At 34.3% G+C, this 17,744-nt stretch overlaps 2 protein-coding genes across 2 annotated transcripts in view; both read right to left on the reverse strand.

The window, feature by feature from the left end:
* LOC111423796 (putative Hedgehog signaling attenuator pxb) overlaps positions 1–17,744 on the reverse strand; it is a 159,884-nt gene that overhangs the window by 51,274 nt on the left and 90,866 nt on the right. The window lies entirely within an intron of this gene.
* Positions 8,951–9,555, reverse strand: LOC111423797 (uncharacterized). The gene is made up of 3 exons (XM_023057154.2): positions 9,386–9,555; positions 9,195–9,335; positions 8,951–9,138 (listed from the first exon to the last, which is right to left on the reverse strand). Exons 1-3 carry the CDS (start codon positions 9,546–9,548, stop codon positions 9,080–9,082), a joined length of 363 nt encoding a protein of 120 aa, XP_022912922.2. The 5' UTR covers positions 9,549–9,555; the 3' UTR covers positions 8,951–9,079.

The raw sequence follows: 17,744 nt of genomic DNA on the forward strand, positions 1-17,744 counted from the left end.
GTTTTATGTGACTGAAAAAAAAAACGTAGGGAATAAGTATTCATTATTTGAAATGTTTGTATATTCTTGGTTGTTATAGCACAACGAATAGGTCGAGAATAATTCAACGCGACCCCTTTTTGCATATCGAATACATAAAGTACCGCCCTAATAGTTTCAAACTGGGGATAATATCCATCCGGCTAATCAATATTCCAGTTTCATGGAATAATAACGACTAGGTATGTAGATATTAAACTCGTGACTTATTTAAATAACATCAGCATGTTACCGTAATGATTTTCTATCGAGCAAATTCGATTTTGACGAATGTGCACGTTCGTTATTGAATTTTAACAAGTTTGGAATTCATATGATTTTGGTAGTGAGTTATTAATATCAATTATAATGGGTGACCGCTTTGGAAATAATAATGTTATGATTATAAATACTCAATTAAATTTGGAATAATTGATTAATAACTGCAAGTTTAATTTAAATTAAAATTAATACTAATTTAAAAATAAAAAAAAAAATCATTAAAAAAGTCGTTGATCAAAACAAAGACATTCAGTGGGCAACTTTTCTCATAGAACGACCAATAAACGTAAAATACGACCTCTAAAGTTTTTTTTTCCCCAGACAAAATATTTCTTTTGTACAAATGGAAGGTATCTAATTTGATAGCTTTCAGACGATTTAACATTTTCCCCTTAGTTTACCACAATCGTAGGATATTCAACTTCATCTTTGACGCTTTTTTTTTCAGCTACGGAAATCTCAGCACTTCGTTTCAGTTGCTTTATATAATGGAATGAATGATTGAAAACGTAGGGGCGTGTAAAATTGCTTTTTCCTATTAACCGACTGGAGGCAGTTCAAATTCAGTCTGCCAGCAGGAAATCCTGCCTGATGTATAAAAAGTATAAATCTCTTTATCGTTTTGTCACGGGCCTGAAGCCAGAAGCTTTTTTAATTAATTCGTTGAACGGTTACGTCTAGCTCGGTCTTTGCGAATGGAACAATTTGGGTCAACCCGAATTTAATTTTTAACACTGACTGAAGTATATCTATCATATTTTTGTATCGTTAGAAAGGTGATTTGAATAAAGAATTTTAAATAAATAAATAAAATGACGTTTTGTTTGGGAATTTAAAAAGAACTTTTAAGAATGGAGAAAATGAAACGATAAAAATGCAACAATACACCAATTTTTTCTTTCTAGCTATGTAGGTAACGAGCTGCAATATAATTTTCGCTGTCGTTATGTTCGTCCGTTCGTCGATGAACAAAGCAACGAACGTCCGGACGGTAGAACGATGGAGAGGTATAAAAACCCGTGACACTGTAATGGAGCGTGTAGTGTTTTCGTGCCGGCCGAGCGTGAAATGCAGTTATTATAAACTAATCTTTTCAACGGCTGATGAAGCCGTCAACGAACGATCGAAAAAACACGACTCTGTCGCTTTCAGCCGCATCAGTTCAGTTGCATTCGTCGGCGAACAAAAATACTTCATTTTTTTAAACGTCCACGTATCGTTGACAGCTCGCTGAATCGTCGTCCATTTATAACCAAGGAATTAGCTGCGTCACATTTGTTTATTTTTCTATTCTTAAGAATTATTCTTGTGTTATTTATAACATTTTCTTTTGCAATTACAATCTATATTAAATCACTGTTATAGTACCAATAAATGTTCAAAATTACAAACAATTTAATATTATAAGACTATATCTTTCCACAGAAATTGTATCACTCAATCATTCAGTTATGTAGTTGATTCCGTAATTACTTGTAAAACCATAAACAGCTAGTTATGTATTGTCTATTTTAATTGAAAGAAAATGTCACGGAATTGCAAAAAAAGTATGGGTTTGCCTTTTAAAGTTTCTGCCTTTTAAAAGAGAACGTTTGCAGGTATTTATAGAGGGTGAGTCAGAAAGAATGGGAAATCCGAATACTGGGGACACTAGCCACCAAAATATGACGATTTAACCTAACATGTCTTATACAAATGTCGGTGGTTTTTAATACACAGGGTGCTGAAAGTAAAATTTTTATTTCGAAATTTCTTGATAATTTTGATGGTTTTTGTACTATTAACATATAATTTGGTAGTTAGATGTTTTCAAGCATGAGAAATACGAATTTGATATTTGTTTTGTGATTACTCGTAGAGGGCGCTAGATACACACTGTACGTTTGAGATATCGTCATGACTATTTTGTTAGTTGAGGTATGGTGAATTAGAACCAGAAATCTGAAGGAGTTTTCAATTCTGCACAAAAAAGGTACTCTTGCTTACATTGTCTAAGTCTACTGGTTTCCAAGTTATCTGCTTTTAATTGTTTCAAAGTAATTTTAAGGTTAACATTTAAAATCAGTAACACATAGTAACTATAGCAATTAGTAACGATAATAATCGATAACAATAACAATTAATTAATAACAATAGAATATTGTGACCATTTTCAAAAATCCAGTGGACTTAAATCTGGATTTCTCATTATTAAACAACTCATTATGTCGTGGCATTTTCAAATTGGTAATAACTTTATTGTTGGTAAAAATGATTATTGCACACGGAAATTAGATCAATGTTGACAATTAACAAGCAATTGTCGAAACATAAGCGGAAAAATATCCCAACTTTGCTTATGTTAAAAAATAAATATTTTAGAAGAAAAAATACATTTAAACATTTAAAAGTAAATAATTCGAAAACCGATAGACTTAGACAATTTCAATAAGAGTACCTTTTTTATGTGAAATTGAATGCTCTTTGTGATTTGTAATAACAAAACAAGTTTCAAATTCGTATTTCTCATGCTCGAAAACATAAAACTACCACATTTTATGTTAATAGTACAAAAACTTTCAAAATTATCAAGAAATTTCGAAAAAAAATTTAACTTTCAACACCCTATGCCTCGAAAATGATGTTACGTTAAATCATCATATTTTGGTGTCTAGTATCTCCGGTATTCGGATTTCCCATGCTTTCTGACTCACCCTGTATAGAAATAAATACTGCTGATGCTTGATATTTGTGCTTCCAAAGAATTAAGTACGGTTCACATCTTAAAGTGAGTCAAGGAGTTGGAGAACTTCTCTCCGAAACTTGGGTTGCTGAATTTTTGCCATTTTGGACATTTTGCTCCTTTCCATAACACAGTGAAATAATAATAATTATAATGATTATAACCATTGTTCCAATGTGCAACGTCAACGAACTCCTTAGGCTGAAGAGATTCTGAATTTTCTATTTATATGGATGATTTTTAGTTGCCAAGATGATTTCTCTTCTGGTATCTTTAACAAATTTTGTTGCTAAATGGAATTGACGATTCGGTAAATTACACAGGGGAACAAAAAAATTATTTTCTGCTGCATAGGTTTATATAGTCAATTTAGATACATATAATTATGAAGTACTGGATGGACAAGCTTTGTATCAGTTGTCAAAAATTAGGAGCTAATATGAGTGTCAAATAGCATTATTTGCGGTGATTATAGGGCCGTTGGGATCACCATATGATGGCAAACTACTGCTGGAAGTTGTAAGGAGACTGTTCGGACCAAAAATACCATAGAAAATCCCATACAAAAAGTTTTTCTTAACTTTATTGTTAAGAATTTACACTTTGTATATTTAAAATCATTTGAAAATAATAAAGTAAACATTTTAAAAATATTCATCTCTTTTCAAAATTTAATTTCATGTAATGAAATTAATGCAATTAATAAAGCGCAGAATCAGTGTTGCCCTGTGTTAATGGTGGTGGTGCGCAAGATTTCTTTTCACCGGTGGACACTACAATCCAGAGTAAGTTGTACTAGATCGATTTCTGATTGTTGGAGGTGGTCTAATATTTCTTTTCACGGGAGATGTGTTCAGTTATCTTGTGTGGTAGAGAAAGCGTTGTTTTTGGGTATTATAATTTATAATTTAGTTCATAACATTCTGCTGTCTCTATGTCGGTTGGCAATTTGATTAGTGTGCCCTTGTTTATTGCGTGTCCTTCTAGATTTGTTTTTGATAGGAAAGAATAAAGCATCCACCTTCTCATGTGCTTTGGCTTGTAGTTTGCCCATAAAAATCATCAAAATACGTTTAGCCATTCGAATCTCATGGGGTGCTACTAAGTCTGTCGGCAGATATTCTTCGATTAAAAATTCGCGTTTATGTATAGTAGCTTTGTAGCATTATTCGGTCTCCATTGAAGAATGGGATTAAGTCTTAGTCCACCTTAGATATTTAGATTAGACAAATCGTTTAAAGGAAAGGGTAAGGACAAAGTGCAGAAAATAAAGAGTCTACAGGCATTGGGATATGAATATGATGAGTGACTACTTAGTGCAGGCTCAAATATGACTGAAATGTATTACATTAATATTAACAAGAATGGTTTAACTTTTTATGGGATTTAGCTATTTTAATTACATTTATTTTTGATTTGATGAAGATCTATATTTTTACGATTATTTATATTATGTAATTTATATTAATTTAATTTATTTTTGGTTAACTAATTTATATCTGTCTACAAGTCTATTAGAGTATAAACACGAAAACTACATTTACGACAAGAGAATGGCAACGTACAAAAGCGAACGAACACCTAATTACATACAAGAACGGACCCGTCGTCGACGTGATAAATCTGTCGCGGCCCTGAAGATACGGGCTCTAACTTATCTCCAGGGGAGACCCCGCGCACAGATTCCCCTTTTATTTTCCATCCGTCGCACCCAATAATTACAGAAACAATTCCACCGGGTCGCGGCGCGTTGGAAATACGAAAGACGTTGAAACCGGATTTATTGCGATTTAATTACAGGGGACGCGAGATATTCAAATCGTGGCCAATTATTTATCGGCCGTTTAATTACGGTATCTATCGTCGGGAGGCAGATCCGTTCGTGTAGGGGGCCCGAATCTTTAACGTCGACTTCTCGATAAGGACTTCCTCCTTAAGGCGTCCACGCAGGCGACCGACAACGCTTTGTCAGGGCGTATTAGATTCTATCGGAGTAGATGGGATCGTGATTGACTCTCTATTGGATTTGTCTATCGCTGAACGCTCGTTATTGGACTTGGTAGTTAATCGTGTAATTAAATTCTAGACGTGATGATTAGGGGATGAAATCCGGTACGGTTCGATTCGGTTAGTAATTGACTATAAGAAATATATTTTTGTGACAAATAGGAATTTATTAATTGAAAAGGGTTAATAACATTAAGATTTTTACATTATAATAGCTCACGTCAGGTGTTTCAAAAAATCACTTACAAAAAAAATCTATTTTATCACATCTTTTAGAAACATTTTTCGATCCACTCAAAACCTCTTCAGCGACATGTGTTGTTTACAGCGCGTCAATTATAGCCGTCAGCTGGACAGCGCCTTCCTACTACTATAGATGTTATCTGTCCTTTGATGGGGCAGGAAGAAACCACGACTACCTGTTACCGAAGCCGCATCCCTCAGGATCACCCTTATGGAAGCTTACAAGCGGATACTTAATCCCTATTGTGTGTCAAAAATTTTTGTGCATGTCGTTGATTAATAGACGCGGTTCGCGCGGCAAATGCGACTGCGGAAGGTAATTTATGGCCGGAGCCCCATTGTGCCCCCTAATCGGACTGTCTGGTCGGACGGATCCCGGACTAGATGAGCCGATCCGATTAATAATGCGATCTGAATTGAGATCGACGAGGCGTGTGCCATTATATGGGCCCAATTTGCCGTCTACGCCCCTCGTAATACCCAACAATGGTTTGATGTCAACGAAGAAAAATCGAAAATGATTGAACGTACCGGTGATGATGTGGTATTGGTTAACTCGCCTCAAGATTACGAAATATCTATTGAATCGACCATCATGCTTTAAAAATATTTACAACCCGCCTTATAAACTGTTCACGTAACGAAACCACGTCTACCTCTTTTTAGAAGTTCGTTTTGGGCAATCGCATGAATACAAGTGCAATACCGGCGTCTGGGGTGTTGTTCCGCTTCCCGGAGCGTCGTTTTTGGTACGTGCCGACTCCGCGCAGATGATCTTTTCCGATGTCATGTTAAATGTAAAATTCTATTTCCCAGAGCGCGAGAAATTGTCGGTACGTGTCCATCTTGGTTTCAAACGAGAATTTCAACTATACACTTTTTATCGCTGCATTTCGATGTGTTCTTTCATTAATATTTTATCAACAAACAAGCTAAACAAATAAGATATGATAACGCAGTAATATTATATAAAAGTAAACATTATTTTGATTACGTATGTTTTTGTTAGATTTCATTAGTCATTTCAAAAATAAAACCAATAAGGAACGATGGAAATTAGTCATAGTTATTCAGATTATTTACACATTCTTTAGTATTACGAAATTTTATTCCCACTGTTAACATTTATTAAAATAAATTCTGTAATCCTGAAAATGTATACAATAAATAATAATTATCGTTGCAATAAATCATGGAATAGTCAAAATCTCTCTAACTACAGCTCTGTAGTTAATGAAAGTTGAAATCATTCTTTTAGAAACTCTCTCTTAGAGACTCTTTTAGAAAAAAGTACACATGGTATCATGCGCCTTATGAGTTCATTAAAATGAGTTTATTAAAATGCTTTAATAGCAGAAGCCAGGACGACAATGGAAATATAAACTTTTGTCGTATGAGTAGCACTGATTTGGAGTGGACACACTAACTACAGAGCTGCTATTTATCTATTGGAACGTTTACTACTAACCTTCGGTTTCTCGCAACGGGAGATTCATATACTTCTCAAATGTACTTATTTCGAATCTCTAAGCAAGCAATTTCGTTAATTGCTATTCCTTTTTCTGAACAATGACGAATTTCGTTATTGTCTGAAAGAAATTCTAGGTACTTATAGGCAAACTATTTGCTGATAAAATATGTTTCAGCACCAGATTTACGATAACCATTATATTTTTCTTTTCCCTATAATACTGAGCCACTTAATTTATAATTTTTCTTTTTGCTACAACATAAACACAACGTTCTTTTGTGTTCCTTTCGGTGTAGACGTAGCTTAAGAGTTTCCATTTGGAACAATTACAATGCAAGTATGCACCCCATGAGAATAGCTGATGAAAAGCTCATGAATTAATGGAGAAAGTATTTGAAAGAAAATAATTTTTTTTCTATTATTAATAAACCCTTTTAAAAGTTTATTTTAACATTCTTCTGGTGTATAAAAGATGCTGTTAGGTTGTAGTAGTACCGAGAGTCTCATTCAATTTCCGTATAACTTTCCTGCGGCCGATTCAATTTGCGACGCCCTGTTGCTGCGAAACCGCGTAGCTAAAGGAACAGAAACAACTTAATTTTGGCCGGAAAGACGTTAGACCAACGCCCTACAGAAAATCGGAACCAGGAAGAGAGAGTTAATCTGCATTTATAATGCCCTAGCTGAAAGTGCCGGGGGAGAGTATCACGGGAAAGGAGCAGCATCAGAGATTTCCTAACAGCAAAGCGCTTTATCCTGCTTATACGATATTTTTTTTATACATTCACGTTAGGACATTAGGAACACTCGGTACCCCTCTTTTTCTTGCGGCGGCGAATTGACAATGGAGGAGAGTCGTAAAGAATATTACTGCCACTTTGTTCGCGAATGCCACGGCTGTATTAGACGTTTGTGGTGGAACTCGGTTGCTTTATTAAGAAGACTTGGGTTCTGTTTTATACGAAAAGTAAAATTGCCAACAAGAATAAAGATGATAAAGTTGATATGAAAATTGTTTCTAATAACGATTTTTAGTTTTGGTTATAAAATATAATGTAAGATGGAAATTTGTGATTATACAAGTCATTGTTCAGAATAAGTCGGTGAAGGGATAAATATTACACCAACGCTGTCATGAATACAAATCGCGTTTAATCGTGCGATTCAGCAAACGTTATGTATCCAGGGATTCAACTTGTCACGTACAACGTTCCTTTGCATTGAGACGCGATGGCGTTACATGCACATATCCACGACATTTGATTAGGGTCAAGGGTCAACGTATACTATACGCGGTAGCTGGGAGGACGTTAACCATGACAAGAAATGACGTTTACGTTTATTAATTAACCACGTTGCGTATATTAATTTTGAAACTAAATTACAATTTTCCTCAGTTATTATCGATCGTTTTAACGGGATTTTAAAGCAAAATAATGTTGACTTCGAAAGACTTCGGTGTAAGTGAATTAAAATGTATTTACCTGAGGATAAGCGTGAGATAAAAGGTTTGTCGTTCCAGTTCTAGCCACGTTGGACGACGAGGTTTAGGGGATCGGAAGGGGTGGTCAACCCCCTCCGGTTCTTCGTCTTTACGAAGCCATTAAACCTATTAAGGGAACCGAACCGAACGCCAATATTTATCGTTCGCGCGTAGCTCTCGAGATTTTAATTTTTAATTCAGCACCAGACGGAAAATAAAATTTCTTACCCGAAGGGAAGTGTCAAAAATAAAGTACGACCCTGGAAAACTTACCACTTGAATTTCCCATAAAATATTAGTTCAGTTTCAAAATTTTAAAACTTTTCGAAATACCTACATCTAATAGTAATCTATTGAGTGGGTCCAGCTTTGACTTCTTAGTCGGGAAACGTTTGTGCCCCGAAGATAACGTTCCTAGAGACGACTGAGTCTGAATAAATATTGAATATTCCCGAACGACGACACCAGGGGCAGGGGCCAATAAGACCTTCTATCAGGGGGATATTATTATGTAAATACGACGCTCGCCGAAGGCCCTCACCGACTTTGATGGCTCCGCAAAGAGGACGCCAAGATAGAGGAAGCCGATGTACGCCTATTTTGCCTTAAAAGAGCATAAACTGCGTTTATGCACGAGACATTATCGTTTGCCACCTTCAAATCGAATATTTCGATTGGAAGGAAAATTGGAATCGATGAAATTTACTGATTTACACCACACCGGTTGAGATAATTGATTTTTTATTTATTATTGTTATTATTATTGATATTGGAGCAATAAAATGTTGATTACTTTTGTGGTAGAATAGAAAATAAAATGTTAATAAAACTTTTATACTGTTGGAATTATTGCTTATTGAAAGACATCTTTATCCTTAACTGGTTTTCCACGAGCATCAGTACCATGTGTTGCTACAAATAATCAATATATAATCATTTTGAAATTTTTAAAAACTGTATTGGTTTACAAGGAATTTCGACCAAATGTGGATGAAATCTTTTACATTTACCCTTCGCTATTTCTTTTATTGTTGGGATAGCAGCAATGCATTTTATATCTTTTTCTATGTGCCAAGCATGTGTTGAATTGAATCGCTCGGGAGTTTTATCTAAAAATGAATTGCTTTAAATATTACTTAAAAATAAATAAATAATTTACCATCTTGAACACACGTAAATTTTGGCGGTTGTATATCCCCGAGTTTAATGTAGCAATACCCAAATCGTTGTATATCAATCCTCACTTCTTGCGTAGTATCTGAATTATCTTTTGATGTTACCACTGTTGTGGTAAGCAGAAAAAGCGCGATTTTCATCAACATCTTTGTTGATTATGAATAAAATTTCGTTGTAACTCTTTATATACTTGTTTAACCGCAAGGTCGCTACAAATTATTAAGAATTCCTTTCTTGGTTAAAATCGGATTAATTAAATGAACTGGAAAACCTTCGCACTTAAAAGTAAATAAAATAAAATTTTTAATAATTTAAATCTGGATTGATTTAAAGAAGTGTTAGATGTTTAAGAATATCTAAAAACCTATAATCATCTCCATCCTCACAGTAATTACTGGAATCATGTACTTTTAGACATCTGCACCGTAGGATAAGAGTGCGTTTCGAAGCACCACCAAAAGAGAAAATAACTTAATTGCAAAATCCAGCTGGTCGAAAACGCGATGTTACGAACCGCAGTCGGCAATTATGCGATTTTGGCCACAGAAAACAACAGCTGAACGGCATAATAACTTTATCCCAAAACCGTCCAAAACAGAATTCGCTGGATTTGCGGTCAAACCGTCGACGTTTCAGTCCGACAAAGACATCAAGTCACCCAAGAGGGTTCCCATTTTGCGATAACATATTTATTTCCAGGCGGTCTCGAGAAGTAGGAGGAGACCTTCCAGGTACGGGCCCGGTCGGCGGCAAAATTAAATTTTCATTAGCAACAACAGCTGGTCAACGATCACGACCAGAAGAGGTTGTGCGGAACGAAGAACACGTTCCACCACGAAACGAACGGACTAATGTCTTCATTAATACGTTACGTAAAGACATTTATATCCCCTATCAATATCAACAGTATGAATCACGTTTTAAATTAACGTATAAAAAATCATACAAAAAAAGCGTGCCAAATTGATCGCTAGCAATTCACTAGATGGACGGGTTCTAACAGTAAAAAGATTCTTTTTATAAAAAAAACTTTAAGCGGTTTTATTTTCTTTGGGATAGGCGACCAAATCAAATCAGAATGACCAAACCAGAGACGTATCAATTACCACGTTTAAAAACGCCGTGAGATTTCTTGATTATCTTTTACAATTCGCCGGTAAATGGAAGGCATTGAAGCGGAGATTCCGTTAGGCGGAAGATATTAGTAAGAGAATCTAAGGACAGTGGAGATGGAACCACAATGTAAATCGAATGGTCTATTAGATATACAGTGGAACAATAGGTCTTTGTATGATAAAGTTATAATGTATTAAAGTTTAATATGAATTTGAATGGAAATTAAAAAAGAATCCTTTCATATTGAGAAATAGGAAATTTAGTATCTAAAAAAAGTCGGCAAAGTACCTTAAAGACTCATAAGTACATCCTTATTTTTTGTTCAAAAGAAACTAAGTATGTTATTTAGTACTTATTGTTAGAATAGATGTATAAGATAATTCCTTTCTAACCACCTGCAAATTAGAGGTTTTTAGCTACCTGTTAAACCTCTGAAGTGAACAGGTTGTATTGTTAAGTGTACAATAGCGAATTAAATGAATTGGAAAAGCTAGGATAATAACACATAATTCTAGAACTTAAAAAAATATAAATGCTTGTTGCATTGTTGTGAAGTAAAATTATCGAGTGCTATAATACATAATAAAAATTTGGTAAGACATAACCAAAGAACATGCCACCCAATAAGTAACGCGCATTTTGTCGTAACCTAATCTATCAAACCAACGGATGCCAAAATCGATGAAGATAACCCCGGTAGATACTGCCCCCAGATAGGTATCTAGGAAATCTGATATTCCCGAAGCAACTCGCCGCCGCAACTCTGTTTATCGGTTGTCCCTACAGGTAGAGAGAGAGAGACTAGAATCCCGACCTCGACCGATCGTATTTTTTTATTTCTTTAGTCCGTTTGCACCGGTGAGGGCCTTTGTTTCCACCGGCCTGTCATCGAAAATGAAGATACGTCTGCCAACGGCCAAAACCGGTCCAAACACCGCGCCGCTTTGTACCAAAATTCGACGGCGTCACTTGTTAGGACCTGCCCACGAGGCGAAAAGAGACAGTAACAGAGACCCGTAATTACCTCACGGTCGAAACCTCTCTCTTTCTTTGTGGTGGCGGCGGCGACGTTTAGAAGATGTTAATTGCCGTTTTGTTATTCCGCGAAGGCGACTACTTAACGGGCGAAGAATAATAATAGCATTGTGACGGGTTGTACTTGGGGAAAAGAACCCTGTAATCCCATAGAAGGAGTTATGGAAGCTGGAAATGTAGCGGAGGTTTACATTTTATTGTAAAAGCCAGATTCTTTAGAATGTTGCTACAACGTTAACAAGAAAAAAATCTTAAATAAAATCAAAACTAATTTTCTTTTACAGAAGAACCATTTTACATTTAGTGTACTGTTAAATTAACAAAAAGAAACGTAGCCAAAAGGCCGTAATATAAAAATTTTTAATTTACACTAAAAATGTACAACAATCTAACGTTAAATAACAATTAAAACTAGAACTAACACTAACATTAGATCTAGAACTAGAAACACTCTATATGGTCTAATTGAAACTTTCTGTTTATAAAACCTGAGGTGTGCCCGGATATTATAGGACTCATAGATATTAGACGGTTGCATTCCTTCTTGCCGTGCAGTTTCCACAAGTCTTTGTATGATGGCTGTCGGTATTTTCGGCTTGGAGAATTTCACCAATTTGGACGTTTGTTGCACTCCTTAACTCAGTGTTCCGATTCGCCCCAGAGCAATTGTTATCTAAATTATGTAGAAGGTATTGAACGTATCATGCATTCGGAGCAAGGGTCCCAATGCATACTAAGGGACGGCTTCCGCCTAACTTTACCGTTGGCACAATACATTCGGGCAGGAGGTTTTCTTCAAGCTGACACTAGACGTTTAGAAGATGTTAATTGCCGTTTTGCTATTCTGCGACGCTGCTGATTTTTCTAAATATCTTAAACACTATTTATGGTAAAGCGTTGTAATTTGGTACAGTGTAAACTAATATCACGTAAAATCAGTAGGCAATTATCTAACAATAATAAAAGTTTCTAAACTAAATTTACTATTAGAAACTTCAAAAATAAATGTAGGGTTATGATGATAATAAAAAAGTTCTGAGCAAACAAACTTTATTAACAGCCTGTATAGCATTGTTCCCGCGGACCGATCCAACTCATAAATTGCCTAACGATTTTACATTACATTGATTTATACTGTACCAAATTTCAGCGCTTTACTGTAAATAGTGTTTAAGATGTGTTAAAATTTCCTAACATGATGGCCTGTATCTTTAAATTTTGAAGACTTTTACTAATTTCTTTTTACATGAATCGTCATGATTTTCACTCTAGTATATGTGGTTAAATTTGTTCCCCGAGTCACCGTAACACCTGTATACATCTCGATTTGAACTAACCATACCTACGTGTTTAGATATTTTTCTTTTACTTCTTTTTTCTTCTCGAATCAGAATTTGTTGTAATTAGATGAAGAACTTTTAATGTTGGCTTTATTTCCAATGTACCGCATTCGAATTATTAGTCTGAGATTAATAAATTTTGTTGGGACGTATTTTTATTCCTTTTTCAGTATTAGCAATTCTTCTGTATTGTAATCTATAGATGGAAATGGAAAAAGATTTTATCCTTTTTTGTTGAAGTTTTTAATCTGTGATTTTGTTAATCTAATTTAAATTTAATTGTAAATTTAGTTATAAGAAATTAGATCTACTCCTGAACCCCACATATTAACTAATTCCATTATATTGTATAATTTTTCTATGTACTGAAGATGAAACATTAGTTTTCGAAACATGTCTACTTAAATAGAATTAAAACATTTTAATATTTCTCAAAAAAGTTTTTACTTTTACATAAATCCTAGTTTATTATATTTAGAGAAATATGGAGAATTTCATCCCGTGGTAATAATCCCTTAGATAGCATAACCTGTTTGAAACCGCCGTAACCATGGCAACTATCCTCTAGATAGTTTATCAGGAGGATGGTAAAAGTGGGCCTAAATGGGTTAATGTTGCTAGTAATTGATTACTCCAATATGAAACTACCCAACTTTGCTGATTATTTATGTTAATAACCTAAAGAGAGGTTTATTTTGAGTAAACTAATTTTAATATAATTTCTTTAAAGACATTAAAATAAAGTTGACTTGTAAATAAAAATTTTAGTATTATAAATGTAATTGAAACGAGTTTATTGCATTTGTAAGCATGCCGTAGAGTTACAATACGTCTTGGAAAATTTAATATCCGTATTAACTACAACAGTAGTGGAGGTACTGAAAAACTTGCAGGCGGCAGGAAGAAGCACCCACTTACATTATTACGCCGCTAGTTATTAAAGTTAAAGTCTCCCCCCGTTTCACAATGCGCCTCGTAATTAAATAACTTTTTAATAACGCGTCGGCGCGACGCCGAGTGTCCCTCCCATTATAAAATGGATTTACACACGTATGTCGGAAACTTTTGAAATACAAGCACAGGATGCAGGACGTGTTGCCGTCGCCAGAAACGTATAGTTAAATTAATTTTAGGAGACGGTCTGGATGAAATTTAAACAAAATACGACCCAGGCCCGTTCCGGTTGTTTTTGCACCCGTTGTTTACGATTCTAATTAGTAAATTCGGACTGTCCGGTTTTGCTTTTGTTCCAAGAGAAAAATCTACGTACGCGAACGTTTTTACACAGTAAATGTTTTCTGCCCTATGGGAAAAGCATGCATTGTATACCGAAGATAAACCGAACGAACACACTCAATGTGACATTGTTTGCCGTTCGAAGGTTATCTACTCTAGACGGGAAACATACAACAAAAGCGTAGAATATCGATTTGTATGTTATCTAGGACAATATTTAATAGATTAAGAACTACAACTACTTTTGTGTATTGTTATCTAAGAATAAACATGAGTCATATCAGTTTTGAATGTGATAGTTATTGGTAAATATTTTATTTATAAGCCATTGACTTAAGATTATCACTTTCATTCGCTAATGTAAAATAATAAATTTGTGAGTAATAAAAATAAATTATTATAGATTTTGAGAAAAATTGGATATTTTAAATATGCAAGCTTATATAATTGCTGTTAGTTGTAATCAATATTAAATTGCAACTCTATATTTATAACTATAAATGTATGAATTCTAACTCTCCCGAAAAATATTGTAGATAAAAAATATCAATTACGACCCGTTTGTTATAAATATTGATTTTATCGTTGCAAATGGATTGCTTTTAAGCCTTGTACGCCCGGGAATTAAATATTCGTGCAATATATTTTTTGCCGGCTAATTCGTTTTACATTAAGCGTCCAAATTGAACGGTTAGGTTTTATCCTCCACTAAAAATAGCTTTTAGCAAGGCGTTAAACTTTTTTGTTTTAATTCGTTATTTTAAATTCATCACAGCAAAACGATTTATAACAACTGACAATTAGAGTTAACCTTTAAATCTCGCCTCAGATCGTGAATTCTGGCAAACATAAATAGCTACTACCTCGTTCGTTTTACAACCCAATATCTGCGAATGACTGGGAATTGTCGTGATGTGATTACTTCGTGACTATGCCGCCGAGATAATTTATTCAACCAGCACCCACAAGAGAGTATAATTTTATACCTACGCCGGTACGGACGAAGTGGTCAATCAACCAAATCAAGATACAACTCCCAGACTAAGTATACGGTTCCGCAACGCTTACAGTTCTGTTGCCCTCGAATGTTAACCCATTCTGCATAACAATACAGCATAACTTAATTATATAATGAAATCGATCAATTTACGCAACGAACCGTCTTCAAATTAAGTTATTGTAACCCTAGCCTTGATCTAATGAAGCCATTATTTGCAATGAATGCGTGAGGATAGGGATGCAACCCACTCGCAACGACATATTTATTTAAATCAATTTGACTTTTCAGTGAGTTCGTTTAAATCAAAATGAATGGAAAGTCTGTTGAGCGAATGAGAGGGGTAAAGAAATGCTTCGTTACCAGTTTTGTTGTATGGAGGCGATGAAACGAGATGAAAAATGCTTCACAGCAAGTAGCTTCACGTTACTTTCAATGCGTTATATGAATATTATACCTACATATGTGGCAGCCGCAATAAGTCAGTGGCCTAGATCAAGATAAAAATGAACGGACGCGGTTTGAAAAGCGAAAAGGAAACGTGTAATGAAATACGCGGGCGTTCACAATATGGCAGTTTTTATCAGGTGTAATATGAATCCCCACGGACCGGAGGTTGTAATATAACCAAGAGTTTACAACGGAGCGAAAATGATACTTAGAAATAAATATTAAAAGAAATAAGTAAAATATTAATGTTTTTGTTAAGTCAGTTATATTTATCATCATAACAAAAATATAGAAATAAAACGTTGTAAGTTTCTAAGAAGTGTCGTCGTCTTAATTCTTTATGCTCATCCTCGATTTAACTTAGAACCTTCCTTAACCATTACCACGTGTGCCACGGTAATTTAAACCAACAGTCGCATCGACCGCGAGAAATTTCCGGAGAAAACGATACGCTTTTTGTGTTGCTTCTCTTCGTCTGGCAATTAGTCTCGGGATTTTGTGATGTCTTCATCGCACCGTCAGTTATCGTTTCCTATTGTCACTATAAACAAGTAACCACATGTTTCACATAAGACACAAGCTATACTTTTCTTCGTCTTTTCGTTACTTCACTTTATAAATAAGAACAAAATAATTAAAATATTGAAGTTTTTTAATTTTAGTTAATTTTTGTCCAAAATTTTTGTTTTAAACCTATTTATTTTTTTATTTGAGTGGAGCAAAACGTTATTAGAACATCATTATAGCCATACAAAAGGGGATACAATGCGGTATTGTTATTTAATGCTTGTCGATTATATTATGAAACATTCTATTGATTGTCGGAAAATTCAATTGTTTGTACTCATTTGTCTATGATTTTTACAGTAATAACATAAACTAATAATTAGCTTCCACCAATAACAATTAAATGGTTGCTTATAATTATGAAATTATTATAAGTTGCCGATGATTTAGGAGTAATTTGTAGGAACTGTGATGACTCTTTGGGATTATCAATCACTTCCAAGAACACAAAAATGTAACTGAATCTTTGAAATCTTTGAATCTTTGACTGAAACGTCAAAGTTTTATGCCTCATTGGTAGTATACTGGTATAGAACAAAGCTTATCACTAACGGCATGTGCATCTTCTAGTGAAACATGAATTGCGAATAAAATTGCAGTTCCGGTAATACTCTTTACTACTTCCAGTAGTAAAGTTATCTTCTCAATTATTTGCAACAAGAATATCATTATGAATTATGTTACCGATTATATGACAGTATATTCCTTATGGCCAAGGTTGTGTGATTCTTTTTCCATCCAGCCTTATAGCAAGAACATCTTTGAATAATAGCATCCACATCACCCTTTGCTTCATTATAAAAATATAAGATATTTGTCTCGGTGTGGTGTATCGAAGAAAATAGTAACTCTCCTTTGAATCTTCGGTAAACTTAAAACAAGTGGATTTAAAGATTTACTGTTGTAAGATATAAACTGAACTCGAAAGAAAGATTCTAGTAACAATTAAGACGTTTCTATTCTTAATGGAATAGGGTGGAATAGAGAACATATCCTAAATTGCCATTACCGTCTAATCAAGCAAAGGGTGAAGGTACTCATTACTTGATTTGAACACCTTTGATAAATCCAGGAGTTTCAGCAAGCTTACTGGCACCTTGAAGAATTTTTGTAAATCGTGATATGATATAGCAAAATATCACATCAAAGTTTTTGGTTAGATGATGACATTTTTTTTTGTTCTAAAATAAATAGAAGCTTGATTGATTATTTGTTTAAAATATTCCGTTGCTAAACTTATGATAAATGTTTACTACACCTAAAACACGTTTTAATTGTTTAAGTGTTTTTAACATAGGAAAATCTAAAATGATTTTAATTCCATCGTTAGATGGGCTTATGCTATTTGCAAAAATATTTTGAGAAAAAATATCCCATTAGAACACATATATGACACACTCATTGCAAGTACATGCGAGTATTATAATTTATTTTGATGTACCTATTCAAATCTACAAATTTCAACACATAAAATAATTTTAAATCTGAGATTTCAGTGTTCAATAATTAAAATTAAAGTACTTATAGATCAAAACGTTAGTTTTAGAAAAAGAAATTATGTTGTTATAATGAAATGGAGCTAGTTTTGTTTTCTTACATTA

The sequence above is a fragment of the Onthophagus taurus genome, chromosome 7 (assembly GCF_036711975.1).
Source record: "Onthophagus taurus isolate NC chromosome 7, IU_Otau_3.0, whole genome shotgun sequence".
Taxonomy (NCBI): Eukaryota; Metazoa; Arthropoda; class Insecta; order Coleoptera; family Scarabaeidae; genus Onthophagus; species Onthophagus taurus.

Coding starts and splice junctions, on each gene's coding strand:
- LOC111423797 (XM_023057154.2), bottom strand. CDS start 9,548: ATGTTGATGAAAATCGCGCTTTTTCTGCTTACCACAACAGTGGTAACA. Junction 9,336..9,385: donor ATTTACGTGTGTTCAAGATG/GTAAATTATTTA, acceptor ATTCATTTTTAG/ATAAAACTCCCGAGCGATTC. Junction 9,139..9,194: donor ACATTTGGTCGAAATTCCTT/GTAAACCAATAC, acceptor GATTATTTGTAG/CAACACATGGTACTGATGCT.